Source organism: Oncorhynchus masou, chromosome 18, assembly GCF_036934945.1.
Source record: "Oncorhynchus masou masou isolate Uvic2021 chromosome 18, UVic_Omas_1.1, whole genome shotgun sequence".
Lineage (NCBI taxonomy): Eukaryota > Metazoa > Chordata > Actinopteri > Salmoniformes > Salmonidae > Oncorhynchus > Oncorhynchus masou.
The window spans coordinates 28,837,678-28,853,280 of NC_088229.1; the positions used below are offsets into that span (position 1 = coordinate 28,837,678).

General features: G+C 41.7%; 2 protein-coding genes across 9 annotated transcripts; one reads left to right on the forward strand and one right to left on the reverse strand.

The window, feature by feature from the left end:
- Positions 1–421: 421 nt before the first annotated feature.
- Positions 422–3,627, reverse strand: lzic (leucine zipper and CTNNBIP1 domain containing). 3 transcript variants are annotated; one of them, XM_064922889.1, is made up of 7 exons: positions 3,551–3,627; positions 2,879–2,988; positions 2,437–2,572; positions 1,957–2,055; positions 1,593–1,688; positions 1,198–1,279; positions 422–1,089 (listed from the first exon to the last, which is right to left on the reverse strand). In XM_064922889.1, exons 2-7 carry the CDS (start codon positions 2,977–2,979, stop codon positions 1,031–1,033), a joined length of 573 nt encoding a protein of 190 aa, XP_064778961.1. In that variant the 5' UTR covers positions 2,980–2,988; positions 3,551–3,627; the 3' UTR covers positions 422–1,030. The 3 variants fall into 3 exon arrangements, with proteins under 3 accessions (XP_064778961.1, XP_064778960.1, XP_064778959.1); XM_064922888.1 differs by lacking the exon at positions 3,551–3,627 and adding an exon at positions 3,249–3,536; XM_064922887.1 differs by lacking the exon at positions 3,551–3,627 and adding an exon at positions 3,133–3,239.
- A 37-nt stretch (positions 3,628–3,664) lies between these two features.
- nmnat1 (nicotinamide nucleotide adenylyltransferase 1) lies at positions 3,665–14,329 on the forward strand. Of its 6 annotated transcripts, XM_064922884.1 has the most exons (6): positions 3,665–3,853; positions 6,094–6,255; positions 6,973–7,124; positions 7,901–8,084; positions 12,105–12,229; positions 13,093–14,329. In XM_064922884.1, exons 3-6 carry the CDS (start codon positions 7,010–7,012, stop codon positions 13,494–13,496), a joined length of 828 nt encoding a protein of 275 aa, XP_064778956.1. In that variant the 5' UTR covers positions 3,665–3,853; positions 6,094–6,255; positions 6,973–7,009; the 3' UTR covers positions 13,497–14,329. The 6 variants fall into 6 exon arrangements, with proteins under 6 accessions (XP_064778956.1, XP_064778954.1, XP_064778953.1 ...); XM_064922882.1 differs by lacking the exon at positions 6,094–6,255 and having other exon boundaries at positions 3,665–4,158; XM_064922881.1 differs by lacking the exon at positions 6,094–6,255.
- The last annotated feature ends 1,274 nt before the right edge of the window (positions 14,330–15,603 follow it).

Sequence of the window (15,603 nt, forward strand, 5' to 3'; positions counted from 1 at the left end):
GCCTGGCTAATTTTGAACTCTGTGAAACTATGACTGCCGCTTCAGCCATGTGGAGTAATGAGGATTCTACATGCAAAAGTGATTACTTCTGATATAAATGCATTGTGCCTTTCCAATTGTACTTTTTTTCAATTCTAACTTACATTTCATGGAAAATAAATACACCATGCTCCATTCTTGACAATATGACCGAGCGGCGCAGATTACCGGTCCATTCGAGCAAGGCATGCCTCCCCCACCGGCTTCGCTAGTTCAAATCCACTCAGTTATAAGACTGTCAGGGGAGTCCGAGCACTGGTGTTGTTTATAAATAGGAATGTTTGATCATGGTGCCCCCTGGTGCTGAAAGAACAGAACTAATGTACAGAATAATGGCAATGTGTTTTAACCACAACACTACTATATTTAATGAGACAGAAGATTGAGAAATGTAACTTTATATTAGGAATACAAAAATCAGAGAAACTTATACTACTGACTACATTTTTAGGAAGTACTTTGTAGTCAGACAAACATACCACACATCCAAAATGATGCATGTACACTGACATTTTCAGGCTCTTCTCAATTAAGAATCAGAGCTGGTTCAAGTTGGTGTGTTATGCAATCATATTTAAGCCCAGCGTTGCATATTTAACACTGCAATGATTCATTTATTTATTTTGACATGAACAGTTATGCAGGAAAAATAATTCAATCCAAGAGCTAAAACAAAATGATTTATCCGTATGAAAACTGAATTTAAAGCCTTCAAAATGTCTGAGCCACACTTAACAAAAAGGATGACCGATGGACTGTCGAACTGTTCAAATTATAAATAGACTACTCTACTCAAATACTCTAGTACCAAATGCATACCAAGTTTTACAATCAGAAAAAAAAATGTACAAAAGTTGAACTTTACTCTTTAAAAGCAAGTACGGTCTAAGTGCATGATTGATTTACATTATCAATATTATGGCACTGTTATTGGGTGGAAACACTTGATGTTAAACAACAACATAGACATTGGACAACACCTGATTACCCTCTATACCTTGGTTTTCTCCACACCAGAACTAGCTAAAGCCATTATCTTGTCTTCTGATCCTGAAAAGTGAGATGCTGGTTAAGTACAGTAATTTACATTGTTGAGGTTGGATCTCATGGTATAGTAACACGTAAAAAATTAAGAAGTGCAGTAGAGTTAAAGCTCACCGAGGTCTGCAGTGATTTTTTCAAATTGGCTGAGAGTTGCGGTCACATTTTCAGCCAGAAAAGTCTCGTCTTCGACTGTAAGCTGCAGGAAGAACAAAGAGAAACGAAAAGAGTGAAACTGAGGAAAGACCAATATGATGAAAGACCTACCCACACCATAGTCATAAGACCCCTGTTATAGTATTTCACTAAATTAAATGACAGTTAATGACTGTCATATATAGCATACAATTTATTTGAACTCCAGATGGTTACATTTTGTATGTTATACCAATTACCATTCCATCATAGCAGATTATCAAACTATTCAATGCCACTTTCTCTTACAGTATTCATCACAAGTTTAAGCTATATGAAGAAGGGATCACAGTACACTGGTACAACGGGCCTTTTACCTTCTCGCCCAGTTTTCTCAAGGCAGTGAGGATCTCCACCTTCTGCTGAGTGTACACATCCCTCGAAAGTTTTCCCACCATGACATCACGGTCCATCTACAGAGAATTTCACACCATTCGGCTAAACTTTCAGGGGCGGTTTCCCAGTCACAGATTAATCTTAGTCCTGGATTAAAAAGCTATTTCAATAGAGATTCTCCATTGACCATGCTTTTTAGTCCACGACTAATATGTGTCCCTCAAAGCATTCCATGAACTGAACAGATTTTAGAATGTAAAGCTTACTTTTGATATTAAATGTATCAAATAATGTACAAACAATAATGTACATAAAATACATAGATGAACAGTGCTTCCGACCAACCTCTGCTAATCTGGTTCTCAACTGCCCCGGTTGCTTCTTGGCAAACATTCGGATCACCTCGGGGGTCTTGAAAGCTTGGCTGATGGCAGCCTGGATTGCCTAATGAAGAAAAGGACAGTTCTCCCATGTCGTGCATCATGACAACATTATGGTTTGTCATTACCCGTTATAATATGTCACTCTTATGATATGACAGTGTATGGCCCATAGAGATACATTAGATCAGGGGTGTCAAACTCATTTCCTGTAGGGTAGTGTCTGTGGGTTTTCGCTCCTTCCTTGCACTTGATTGATAATTGATTATTTAGGAACTGCCATCACCTAGTTGTCTAGGTCTTAATTGGACACACATTTAAAGGAATTAACAAAAAACAGCAGACACTCAAACCTCCATGGAATGAGTTTGATGTCCTTGAAGTATATTATTTATATTCATAATATTCTATTTAATTCTAAGATCTGGTCATCCAAAGTCCCTACCAGTTGCATTCCTCCAAGCTCATCCACCAGTGTCATGTTGCCTGTCACCATCTTCTTCAGAGACTCATTGAACTCATTCAACTGCTCCAGGGTTTCCTTCTTGGTCTCCTCATACTCCTCCTCTTCTAGGTCTTCTCTAGAATAAACAGAGAGCCATGGTAATGGAGGAACAACATCTATGGGTGTACAGAGATGTGCTCTAAATTCCATTAATACTACATGTATCACTTTGTGGAATCATAGAAATAGAATGAATATAATGACTCATTCTAATTCTGTGAGTGGAACATCCACTCTAGACAGATGTGGTCTAAATTCCATGCTACATCCCTCAGTGGAATCTTATAAATATAATACACTAAATTAATTCTAGTTCTATGTGTGGAACATCCAGACAACCCACATTATGTTCACAGTTAGGAATGACTGATGATGAGAGTACCTGCACTCTTCCAAATCTTGGAGCTGTTGCATCAATCTGTCCAGTTGCTCCTCCATGTTTTGTTTTAGTTTCCCAGTTTCTGATTTGCCACGAGAAGCCATGCTTCCACCCTGCAATATCATATTTAGTGAGTAAATAGTTCAATTTCATGTATCATGTATCACTTATCGACCTAGTTACAAACACAATGGAGCGGTCTATACTTTGACATGAAGAATAACATTCGCTATTAGCTAGCTACTATAATTAGCTACCTTGTTCCCACTGGCCGCAAGATTCATCTGACATACTTTTTTTGTGCGTGAAGTAGTCTAGCCTGTGGCTATAGTTGTCTAGCTGCTGGCTTGAAAAAAAAAAAAGTAATCCTCACCTGATCGTTAGAACAATATAACTCGCCTCAACACAATCAATTTAGGGAAGAGGTGAACATATATTTGAAAACTTCTCCATGAAATGTGTTACAAAATACTGTTAAAAAACATTGGGGAGTTGTGAACGTAGCTCTTGTTCGTGGTCATGGATAGAAGGGATCCAGCATTTGTTAGAATTTACTTTTCGAAGCCGGTTTATGAGAAATTACGTAGCCTGTTAAATGTCGAAGGTTAGGAGAATTTGGTTAGAAAATTGTTAGGATTAGCTAAAATGCAACAACAACAAAAATTATTTACGTACATTCGACAAAAGCTGAATCCCATCTAGACTTGACTCTTATTCCGTGGGTGCGGCCTTGTCCTTTCCGGTTATTTTTTGTCCAATCATATGTCTCTATTTTAATCCTCTCCAATCAAAGACCGATTAGTAATACAGAAAGTGCATTACATTTTAAAGAGTAATTTTAGTGTTAGGTTCCTTGTATCTTGGGAAAATCAAGCGAATGTTTTCAGGGATCTGGGAAGATTGAGGGATTGACACGTTTGTGGTTGAACTGTGTAAGGAGGCGACTAGAAACGAATGAGACCGATTGTTTGATCACAAGTGAGAGTTGTTTGATATCGTTGAGTCTTGTTTCGCTATTGCAGAAATGTGGTAAGAGGTACATGGGAAATGGCGGCGAGTAGTGCAGATGAAATGGAGGAAATTGAGGAAAAGTTGGTGAAGCAGCAGCAGCAGCAGCAGCTGTGCTGGAATGCGAACAATACGGGTGTCAGTACAGATGGTATGGAACTGGAGGATGAGGGTCAAGGGTCGGAATGTTCGGTAGTGAAAAGACAGGAAGAAGAGATCATGATACAGAAAGTAGTGGATCGCCTTGTAAAGAAAGCTTAATAAAGAGGGCCAAGGTAGGATACAAGAGAGGAAAATGGTGATTGTGTTTGATGAGGCCACAGGGTCTCACTAACACCCTATCTGACTAACTTGGTTGAAGGTAATGCCGCAGAGAAAGAGGTAGGTGAAGTGAAATTAGCTCGCTTCATTTGAAATGGTAGATTGTTAATATTGTGTGGGAACAAGGGGAAGATATTGAAAGTAGAAACATTGAATGGGATGAAGATTAAAAGCCATGTACCTGGTGCTTATGCTAGGTTAAGGGTATTCCTCACTGGGGTCCCAATATATCTACGTTCACAGATGAAAGAGGATCAAAGAAGTGAAAGGTTATCAGTGATGCTGAGGTTTGAGAAAGTCTTGCTGGGAAAAGTACAGATAGGATTCCTTAGTTTTAATGTTAGATCGTTTGTCCCATACACTGTGGTGTTTTAAATGCCAAAGAATGGGACATGTAGCTGCTCAGTGTAAAGGAAAGAAAAGATGTGCCAAGTGTAAAGGCGCATGTAACATGATTACAGTGAATGTGGAAGCAGTGTGAAGGGTAAGTGCTGTAATTGTGGGGAGAACACAGTGCAGCATTTGGTGGATGCAAGGTACAGAGAGAGGCTCAGAGATACATCATGACTGATCCTGTATCGTATATGCAGAGGCCATAAAACAGATTGGTAGAACTACAGTGCGGACTGATGGAGCTTACATGGCTGTACCTGTAGTGGGTCTACTGTCGGGGCTGGTGCTTCTGATGGTCCTGGCATGATTTTGAGGACTGTTCAGAAATCTTGTGCTCATGAATGTGCCTTGTCAAAGGACACTTTGATAATGAATTATATTGATAAGATTATCAGTACAACTTGGGTTGTGGAAAGCAAAAATAACAGGTTGAAGGTTATTGTGGAGATGGCAAAAGAGACATACTGGGGGTAACAGATGTTACTGTTGAAATGGTTGTTGACATGCCGAACAATGCTAAGGGTGGAGTGTTTCAGCATGACATAGATACAGTTTAATGGGGAGGGGTTTTTGGGGAGGTTGTGGTAGAAGTTAGGGATTTATTTGGTTTAGATTTTATTTTCATGGTAGTACAGAATTGGGCAGATCATGATTGATCGTACATTCTTGCACAGTAGGTGGCGGCATGCACTTAAACTATTGTTTGTGGACCGCCATAATATAGAAAAAAAATGTTTTCAGGATTGTTTTATTGTCTATTGCCATGGCTTGTTAGTCAAAATAGACTTATAGTTTAGCTAGATGATCGAAATAGCCTTCAATTTCCATATATTGTATTGAAGACTTCCTGTTAAACTCCACTGAAGAAGAAGGAAGGGGCTGAGGTTCGGTTTAGGTCTAGGGTATGGACGTCCCAAGGATATCAGATAGCACTTATCACTTTTTTTGAGTCAAGCTCCAGAGTGCAGCAGCGGTCTAAGGCACTGCATCTCAGTGCTAGTGGCGTCACTACAGACCCTGGTTCAATTCCAGGCTATCACAACCGGCTGTGATTGGGAGTCCCATAGGGCGGCACACAATTGGCCCAGCATCGTCCGGGTTAGGGTTTGGCAGGAGTTGGCCTTCATTGTAAATAAGAATTTGTTCTTAACTGACTTAAGCCTAGTTAAATAAAAAATAAACTGAAGTTCGGAAGCCGAAGTCTACGCCCCTTCGTCGGTGATTGGTCAGGAGTAGTCATTCTTCAATTAAGTGTTTGTTGTCGTTCAGTGACAGAAGACGAGTTTTTGTGCAATTTTTTTCACTTGAGAAATACTGCACCAAACGTCTTAGTTAACTGTAAAATCGCGCGACTAAGACCTTTAAGTAAAAACGAATGACATATTTCTTGATTTATCTTAGATTGAGTCTGACAGATTTTGATGAAGTGTTACTGTATGTTGTTGCGTACAGTCTCTCTAGAGGGAAAAATTGAAGTTTTTTTCTTGTTTTTCAAGCGACTGTCTTTTTAAGGGAGTAAATGGCACAGACGTTTACTTCTGGCTCGGAGTAAACCGAACCTAATCTAGGCTTTGAGAACCCTCGTAGCAACCTGGTCTCAGAGCATTTCGAGACACTCGCTTTAGAGTGGAGTAATATGGCATGTTACGTTTCGTATGGTATGTATTCGTTTGTGGATGTCCATCACTCAATTAACGTTAATTCGTATTATATTTAATAACACTTGCAAAACGTACAATATGTTGCGAATTGCACAATGTATGTTACGAATCCTAGCTAGATGGCTAACGTTAGCTAGGCTAGGGTTTACGTTTGAGTTGCGTGTAAAGGGTTAGCGAACATGCTAAATAGTTGCAAAGTAGTTAAAAAGTTATTGTTGCAATCTGTTCTTGGCGTATTTCTTATTATTCTATATGTCAATTCGAGAAACTCAATTTAGTATGTTAAGGCATCAAGGAAAGTAGGGTGGCTGGATGAGTGTAATATAGCGAATGCCAAGCAACCCAAAGGGTGTGAGTTTGAACCTCTACGGACAATCTGAGCTAATCAGATTCTATTCATAAGTCATATGTCATGTTTAGCCTATCCCATTTAAAGTAATGCAAAATGGATTAGCCACAGAATTGTTCAAACCGCTATACAAAGAGCCTTGGAAAAGGTATTCACCCCTTTACAGTTTTTTAAATGTTTTATTATCTTGTCAGAAATACTATGAAATATTAGAATGAAATGTGTCAAAGGCATCAAAAAGTGAACTGTGCAATGGGCAAGACACATCCACACAACATATACACATTCAGTAAAGAGTTTTGAAATCTAAACCCTCCCTGTCATACAGTTTTGTCAACATATTTTTGTATGTTTCTCTCTTTCAGCCAAGACTGTCCTTCTAGCTCCTATGTACTGTAATCAATGGAGCCTCAAGATCTAACCAAAGTGGTTCTGCTGGCTTGTGGGTCTTTCAACCCCATAACCAATATGCACCTGCGTATGTTTGAATTGGCACGGGATTACCTGGAAGATACAGGTATGTCTGATCATTTGTCGTCTGTCAACAGATTTTTTTTTTAAATATATTTTTTTATTTAACCTTTATTTAACTAGGCAAGTCAGTTAAGAACACATTCTTATTTACAATGATGGCCAACCAAAATGCAAAAATCCTCCTGCGGGGATGTGGGCTGGGATTAAATATAATAAAATAAAAATATAGGACAAAACACACACTATGACAAGAGAGACAACCCTACATAAAGAGATACCTAAGACAACTACATAGCAAAGAAGCAACACATGACAACAACATGGTACAAACGTTATTGGGCACAGACAACAGCAAGAAGGTAGAGACAAAAATGCATCATGCAAAGCAGCCACAACTGTCAGTAGTAGTGTCCATGATTCAGTCTTTGAATGAAGAGATTGAGATAAAACTGTCCAGTTTGAGTGTTTGTTGCAGCTTGTTACAGTCGCTAGCTGCTGCAAACTGAAAAGACGAGCGACCCAGGGATGTGTGTGCTTTTTGGGACCTTTAACAGAATGTGACTGGCATAACGGTTGTTGTATGTGGATGACGAGGGCTGCAGTAGTTATCTCTTTAGATTATAAATTTGTAAATCATCACTTTGTGTTTTGTGAGTTTAGGACCTACTTCCTCAGACATTTGCATTGCTTCCAAATTATGAGAAGCAGATCTAGTAAAATAAGAGTGGTAGTGTTTTGTATATAACTGAATTTGTATTGTCATTGTGTGCTCTACAAAATGAGCTGGCTTAACTCCTCTTTCTTTCTATGTACTCTCAGGACAGTACATAGTTGTGAGGGGCATCATCTCTGCAGTGGGTGACGGCTATAAGAAGAAGGGTCTGATTGAGGCCTGTCACCGTGTAGATATGGCCAGGCTGGCCACAGACTCCTCTGACTGGATCAAGGTAGATGCATGGGAGAGCCAGCAGCCTGAATGGGTGGAGACAGCTAAAGTGATGCGGTGAGTGCTGATCATTTGTGTGTGAAGACTGTAGCTTAGTTATTGAGAGGGGTTGTCAAATCTATTTTGATTTGGTGAGTTTGTGTGATACAAAAAGGAAAAAAAGAATTACTTGCACTGCAAGACTCTTGTATTACATTTATCCAGGGTAACCTAGGCCAAGATGTACTCTTAAGGAGCCTACTGTTACGCCTTAAGGTCCAAGGACCTTATGTTATTTTCAGAGGTAGATTGGCACTGGCAGCCAAAAAACCCACGTAAACGTGAACTCATTCTCAATTGTGATACGGATCTAGAAACATAAAACCCTTTACTTTCATATCTTGTCAAAATAATTTCACAAATGCAAATGTGGCACTCTCTTCTGAGGGACCGGAGTTCATATCAGTTTGTACCTAGTACCCGGGTTTAACACCTCAGAATGCTCATAGATACTTTAAAATGGGGATCCCCTCCCTTAAACTAATAAAAGAAACAAGAAAAATTCTCAGTCCCAAATAAACTTGGTTCTGTGTCCAAGAATCCATTCCAAGCTTTACTGGTGCGTGATCGAGGCGCTGCGCGTGAATGGAAACCTCTAGTCAACAGACCTGTGGCTGTCCCAATAAAACACACTAGAATGGCCTGACACAGTTCCTTTTGTGAAACAAAAACAAAAAAGGTCCTCTTCAATTAAAATGGGACCACTCAAACTCTGAACTCCTCTCTTTTACCACGACCAGTGGCAACTCACAACCATGTTAACGCTGTCTCTCGGTGTAGCGGTTGAGAGACAGAAAGGGGAGCTTGTTGATGACAGTTGATCCGCTGTCTGAGAAAGTACAAGCAACAAATCCCTCACTGTACTCATGGTGGTCGGGGATCTTCAACTAATTGTTCATCATATATACTATTATTTTCACTGGTCAGTGAGTTATACAACTTTAAATAACTAATTAGAAAATGTTGACTGCTTGTAGTTCTTTCTCATATGTCGCACTGTTCACTAGCAACTGGTCCACCTCCCAAATATGTCTCACATGCAACAATGGTCAGTACACAATAAGTAATAGTCTGTGCTACAAAACAACAAATTAACCAGGAGTTACATACACCCCTCACAAAATAAACGTAGCCTCCCGACAAGACCCAACACCTTTGACATCAGAATGCAATACGTTGATACACACACAGCGTCGTCAATGTGTCATAGCTTGACATAAGTACACAGAAACATTCATGTTTCATCCAAGAAAAGAAATACCCTTATTATACAAAATACCTGTATACCTCGGTGTAATACGGTAGTGTTGTGCGGTTTACCTAACTCCTCATAAGACAGTCTAACTAGTGCCTTCACCACTCTCTTGTTTGGCAGTTCTGGGATGGCCACTGTGGATCTGGGGAGGGCTGGACAGCTTCCTCTTCAGGGTCCCTCTCCAGTCCATCTTCTGTGGCTCCTTCGGGTTCTGGGTTAACTGCGACAGGTGCAGTCAGGGTGAACACTGTAGCCTCTGGAAATGGCCTTGCTGACAGTGGATATTACTGAGTCCCGGAGCACATTGCAGATCCTCACGCAGGATAGTCCATCTTTAGAGCAGTGAAGTTCACAAAGGCTTCAGCCTCGGGCTGGGCCCTTATGTTCCTAGATGCACACTCTGAGATACTGTCTGAAGAGTTGTTGGCAGTCATCGCTTGGCAAGTGGCTCTGACTCCTGGTGAGGGGATTTCAACCCAGTCTCCAGCCTCTTCAGCACTCATGTGTGGACATCTTGACAGGGCGTCAGCGGCAATGTGCACTCGCTCTAGCTTGTACTACAACTTGAACTCGTAGTTGGCGAGAGTGGCCATCCCCCTCTGGCCTGTAGCATCCAGCTTGACACTGGCTTGCACATAGCTGAGGTGGTTATTGTCCTTGTGCATCAGGAAATTAGCTCCGTACAGATAATCATGAAACTTGTCTGACACTGCCCCCTTTAGCCCCAGGAACTCAAGCTTGTGGGCTGGATCTTCTCTGTCCTGGACAAGGTGCAGCTTGCATAAGCCACTGGTCTCCATCCCTCAGGGTACTCCTGGTACAGCACTCCACCCAGGCCACTCAGACTGGTGTCAATGTGGAGGACGTAGAGCTTCTTAGGGTCAGTAAAGGCAAGTACAGGTTCTCTCTCACTCTGCTGTCCATCGTTTTCCAAACAGCTCCTTCTCCTTCCGGTAGGTGACTCTAGAGGGAGGACTGGTGGGCTTGCCATTTTCTCTTGGGGGCGTGACCTCTGGTAATCTCATGGAGGGATCTTACGACAGAAGTGTATCCTTTTCATTTGCCTCTGGTAGTATCCACAGAACCCAAGAAACGACTGGAGGGCCTTGAGGTTTTCTGGTCTGGGCCATGAGGGGAGGGTATCGATACCTTGAACGGAGACTGTGGCTCAGGTATTTCACTGAGGTCTGGCAGAACTGGCACTTGTCGATGGAAAGCCTCAGGCCTCCAGACAGTCCAGGACCTTCATCAGCCTATCCTCATGCCCCTTCAAGGTTTTCCCAAACACAATGAGGTCATCCAGGTAGACCAGCCCTGCAAGGAGACAGCCCTCATGTCGCTGACATCCTTCTACATTAAGCATTGGAATGTAGCTGGTCTGGAACGGTTGTTCCCAGTGAGCATGGAGGGTCTCCCTGCATGGGGGGCTCAGGACACACAAGGGCTAGAGTTTCAATAGGCTGCTGGATGCCTACAGCATCACAGGAGATCTCAATGGTGATGCTGATGTTGCCGTCATGGGTTAGTTGCTCTCACTTAGTCCCCACAAGGTTATCCCTTCTAAAGGCTGGAGATGGATGTGTTGTCTTTGTAGAACTGCCGGTGGATGCTTGCCACTGTCTAGAATGGCATGACAGGGTTTTCCCATTCACTTTCACAGGAGACACTGTAGGCTCCTTTACTGTCTCCCTCTGCTGTTTCCTGATTTTCCTTGAGCATGGATGAAGCGTCTGTCGAATTCCTCTACATTCTTTTCTTTTCTGACAGTTCCTGGAAGAGTGGCCATCTTCACCACAGTTATAGCAGAATAAGTTTTCATTCCTCTTTGGCCCTGGACGTGTTGCTGGTCTGAGTTAGATGGATCATCATTGCAGCTATGGCGTACTTCAGTTCTTCTACCTGTTTGCAGAGAGCTTTGATTTTGGCTCTAGCATCTGATGATGGCTTCAATGATCTGTTCAGGTCTTGAGGCTATGGCTTGGGGTGCAGCAAGGTTATTCAGCTCACTATCTGAGATCTCTCATCATCAAGGTCTGTAGTTTGTCTGTTAAATCACTACGGAGTGCTGACATAGGAGAGAAGGTGGTGGTGGGTATTTGCTGAGGAGAGCGAGGAGTTACATTTCCTAGGTAGATTAACTGCCACTTGATGCCCTTTAACTCATCTTCAACCACACAATGCAGTGAGATCCGGAAAAGAATGGGAGAAACCAAGCTTGCCAAGCTTGTAGCATCATACCCAAGAAGACTCAATGCTGTAATCACTGCCAAAGGTGCTTCAACAAAGTACTGAGTAAAGGGTCTGAATACGAATGTAAATGTGATATTTCAGTTATTTTTTTGATAAATTAGCAAACATTTCTAAAAACCTGTTTTTGCTTTGTCATTATGGGGTATTGTGTGTAGATTGATAAACTCTTTAATCAATTTGCAACGTGGAAAAAGTCAAGAGGTCTGAATAGTTTCCTACGACACTCATGGTAGGGTGGGGTATGCAAACTGTCAACTTTGAGCACCTCTATCTCCTTAATGTTTTAGCATTCAGGTCTCAAAGTTACTTTCAGGTTACTTCAGCCATGGGCAAATACAGTATGTATAGCAAGTTTTGTTCAAGTCAAAAGGTCTGCAGTCAAAGTTATTGAAATCAAATGAATGACCAAAAAGTCATTTAGTTGTGACATTTTGTAACCATAATAACAAGTGAAGTTACTCTGCCATGATCCTTGCTTGGTTCCATTGGGCTTTATCTCCCTCGTGTCAATTGAATTGTTGTCTGCACTTAAGGCATCATTATAAAGAACTGACGACAGCGGAACAGAACAATGACTATGTGGACACTGCAAAGAAGAGGAGGATTGAGGCGACAAAGCACGCTTTCGAGGATCCATCCTCGTATCACACAAGGAGAGGTAAAAAAGGAGAGATTTTCCACGAGCATTCTGAGACTACAGACAAATGCACACATTTCTTACTACCCAGAAGTCCCTACTAGCTCTTCTTTGGAGAGGAGGATGCTGTGTAACACAATGGGATTCATTGCTGCTATATTGTTTCTTACTATCAATTCCACTCAGATTAGTAATGACACTATTGGTCATTTTATTATGCAAAGTGACTTACAGAACCATTGATAGTGACATTCATTATTTGGCCCATTTGGAAATTCAACCACAATGGAATTTAGTCTCGGACTTTATCCTTGATGATTTTACTCGTGCATATATGGCTTTTTCAAGTTATGTGCTTGTTTATTTTTTTTTAAATGTTCATATTAATAAACTAAAACCGGCAACCCTATTGTTGCCAGCACCTTGTTCTAACTCATTGAGCCAGCAACTGTTGAATACTACTGTCTGTCTGGGACATTAGCACCCACATAGGGTTTGGTGTTATAGAAACCAGTGGCAACTGGTCACGCCACCTGAAGACTGGTATGGTGGAACAGCAAGTGATCTGCCCTGAGGTAATAAAAACTAATGGTGCTGGTTACATGTTTTGCCGGCACAGGCTGTCTCTACTAGTGCAGAACATTGTGGCCAACTTTTTGACATTGTCTGGCAGCATTCCATGATACGTGTCTCTTAAGTGTAGGTGAGCCCTAAGATGAAAAGATCCTTCTCAGAAATCAGGCAATTCACACACTTTTACTTAAACCCACTGCTTCAGAATTTCTAGCCTAATGTGTGTTAATATCAGAGGTTCGGTACAGCAGAAGACACATTTCAGTCTTGTATGGGTTAATAAACTATTCATCTGTCCATGAACCCTTTAGACAACGGCCCTCAGCTGAAACTCCTGTGCGGCGCGGACGTCCTGGAGTCCTTCGGCGTTCCCAACCTGTGGAAGCACGAGGACATTGCCGAGATCGTGGGCCACTATGGCCTGGTGTGCATCACCCGCAATGGCTGTGACGCCCACAAGTTCATCCACCAATCGGAGGTGCTGTGGAAGCACCGCAAGAACATCCACGTGGTCCGTGAGTGGGTTACCAATGAGATCTCGGCCACGCACGTGCGTCGGGCCCTGTGCCGGGGCCAGACCGTCCGCTACTTACTACCGGACCCGGTGGTGAGCTACATCCGGGAGCACGGCCTGTACAGTGCCGAGAGTGAGCAGAAGAACGCTGACGTCGTCCTTGCCCCGCTTCAGAGACACACCGGCCCCTCCTCCAGCTGAGGTGGCCAGCCATGTTGCCTGCTGCCAACTTGAATGGCTTGAGACCATTGAAGGCCGGTGGGAGGAGCTATAGGATTACTGGCTCATTGGAATGGAATAGATGGAAGGGCATTAAACGTGGTTTCCATATGTTTGATACCTTTACAATTTATTTTCTAGCCATTACAATTAGCCCGTCTTCCTACAGCTCCTCCCACCGGCCTCCTCTACTTAAGACTGTGTAGTAGAAGCATTTATCTTTTACTGGTTTGAGAAGATTTGTGAATGAATGCGCAGATGTTTTTGTATATTTTTGTAACAGTTGAAGTAGACTGCTCACCAGTGCTAGAATGAGTTTGTACCAGAATAGCCTCTTGTGTGGCATCTCCTCAGAGAATTGGTGAATCTGCTGAAGTTTAAATGAATAACTGTGTTTTGTAGAAAAGTATAAGCACCCAAGTAGTGGCAATCCCAAGCGCCAGAATGTAAGCCCTTGATCTGTCACTAACACTCAATCTGGTCCTTAGAGCACTTTATCTATATAATAGCACAGATTGACACCCATGATTATTTGTGTACAAATGAGAATTCCTTGATTTACAATGAGCCTGATGTATAACTACAGAAATGTTTCATTTCGCAATTCAGTGATTAACAAGCTCGTCCACCCTTGAGTACATTTTGTGTTTTTTTTTTTTTAAATGCTGGGGCTTTAGTGTGTGTGTGTTTGACGAATTCCCTCAGGCAAAGACAGTTGGTATATATGGAAGCCGTTTACAGATATAGTAGGCTAGAGCGACATACAAACGGCATGGTGTGTATTGAGAGAAATAAAACGCTGTCTTTGTTTTGTAGCTTGTGAACACTTCTATCATTGCTGTCTCCAAGAAAAAAACTGTACATCTTTATAATGAGGAAATCCCAACCATTCACACCTATTCTGTTTGCTTCAAATGCAGGTTATTAGTAGCTTTTTTCTTAGTCTTCCTTTCTACTATCAACTTTCTTGATCAGATGAGCATTATTCTGATAACATGAAATGTATTACAATAGTTGATTGAAGTGTAGATACAATACCCACTCAATTGTTGCATTAGTAGAGGCACTGTATGGAATCACTGAGTTGATTGAAACTGCAGATTGTCCCTTCATTTTTTGGTTTGTTGGTTTAGGAAGCATTGGCAGCATTGCCTTTGTTGCTATCTTGTTTTACTTCTAAAATTAACTTCTGTTTCTTGATCAATAGTCAAAAACCTAGCCTAGCTACTATGGTGCTCTATTTAGAAGGACCGACTGAATGCTCAGGCCAAACCCTCATCTCATATGTTCCCAAGCAAAACAGGTTAAATCGTTATTTGTTAATGTTCAATTATGTACGATTTCTAATATGACATAGAAGCAACCGCTGTATTGACTCATATGTTTGGTAGTAGCAGCTGGTGTCTTCAAGCCTTTGTCAGGGTGCAACTCAATATTTGGAAGGTGTTCCTAATGTTTGGAATAATCAGTGTATGTCTGAGCATGTGTTCTTATACTCTGTCCATCCCCAGGTATTGATCCCAGTTTGTAAAATCACCCAGATGCTGAAGCTGGGGGAGGTGATCGAGTAACAGGGTGACCTGTACACAATCAAAATACTCAGCCCCTTCTGCAACTATACCTTCTCTTACACCAATGGGCTAGATACTAGGCACTGCAAGGTGCAATCCAGGCAACCTGTTGAAGTCTAGCAAAGCCAGACTCTCAAGTCTCACACTGGCTCCGCTAGCTCTGGCCAGGTCATTAGTGAACGTTCCTTCACAAACAGTCTGCAGTTCAAGTTAGAGAAGGAACTTACCCTAACAACCTGGACCAGCCTTCTCGTCAGGTTGTGTGAGACTAACCTGACATTAACCACTTTGGTCAAAGATTAGATCATCCAAAGAATATCGAGGTTTCCATTAAAAGAGCAGTTGTGATAATGAATAGTGTAATTGAGCTTGTTCTAGCTAGCCTACATGAACTACTAGGTCAGTCTTTCAAAAATTATGAACATGCTTTTTGCTCTGTGTGTATCATACAGTTGCTGGTGACATGAAGGGGAGTAAGATGGTGTGTGAACAGATTGGGAAGAATTGTGATTGGACAC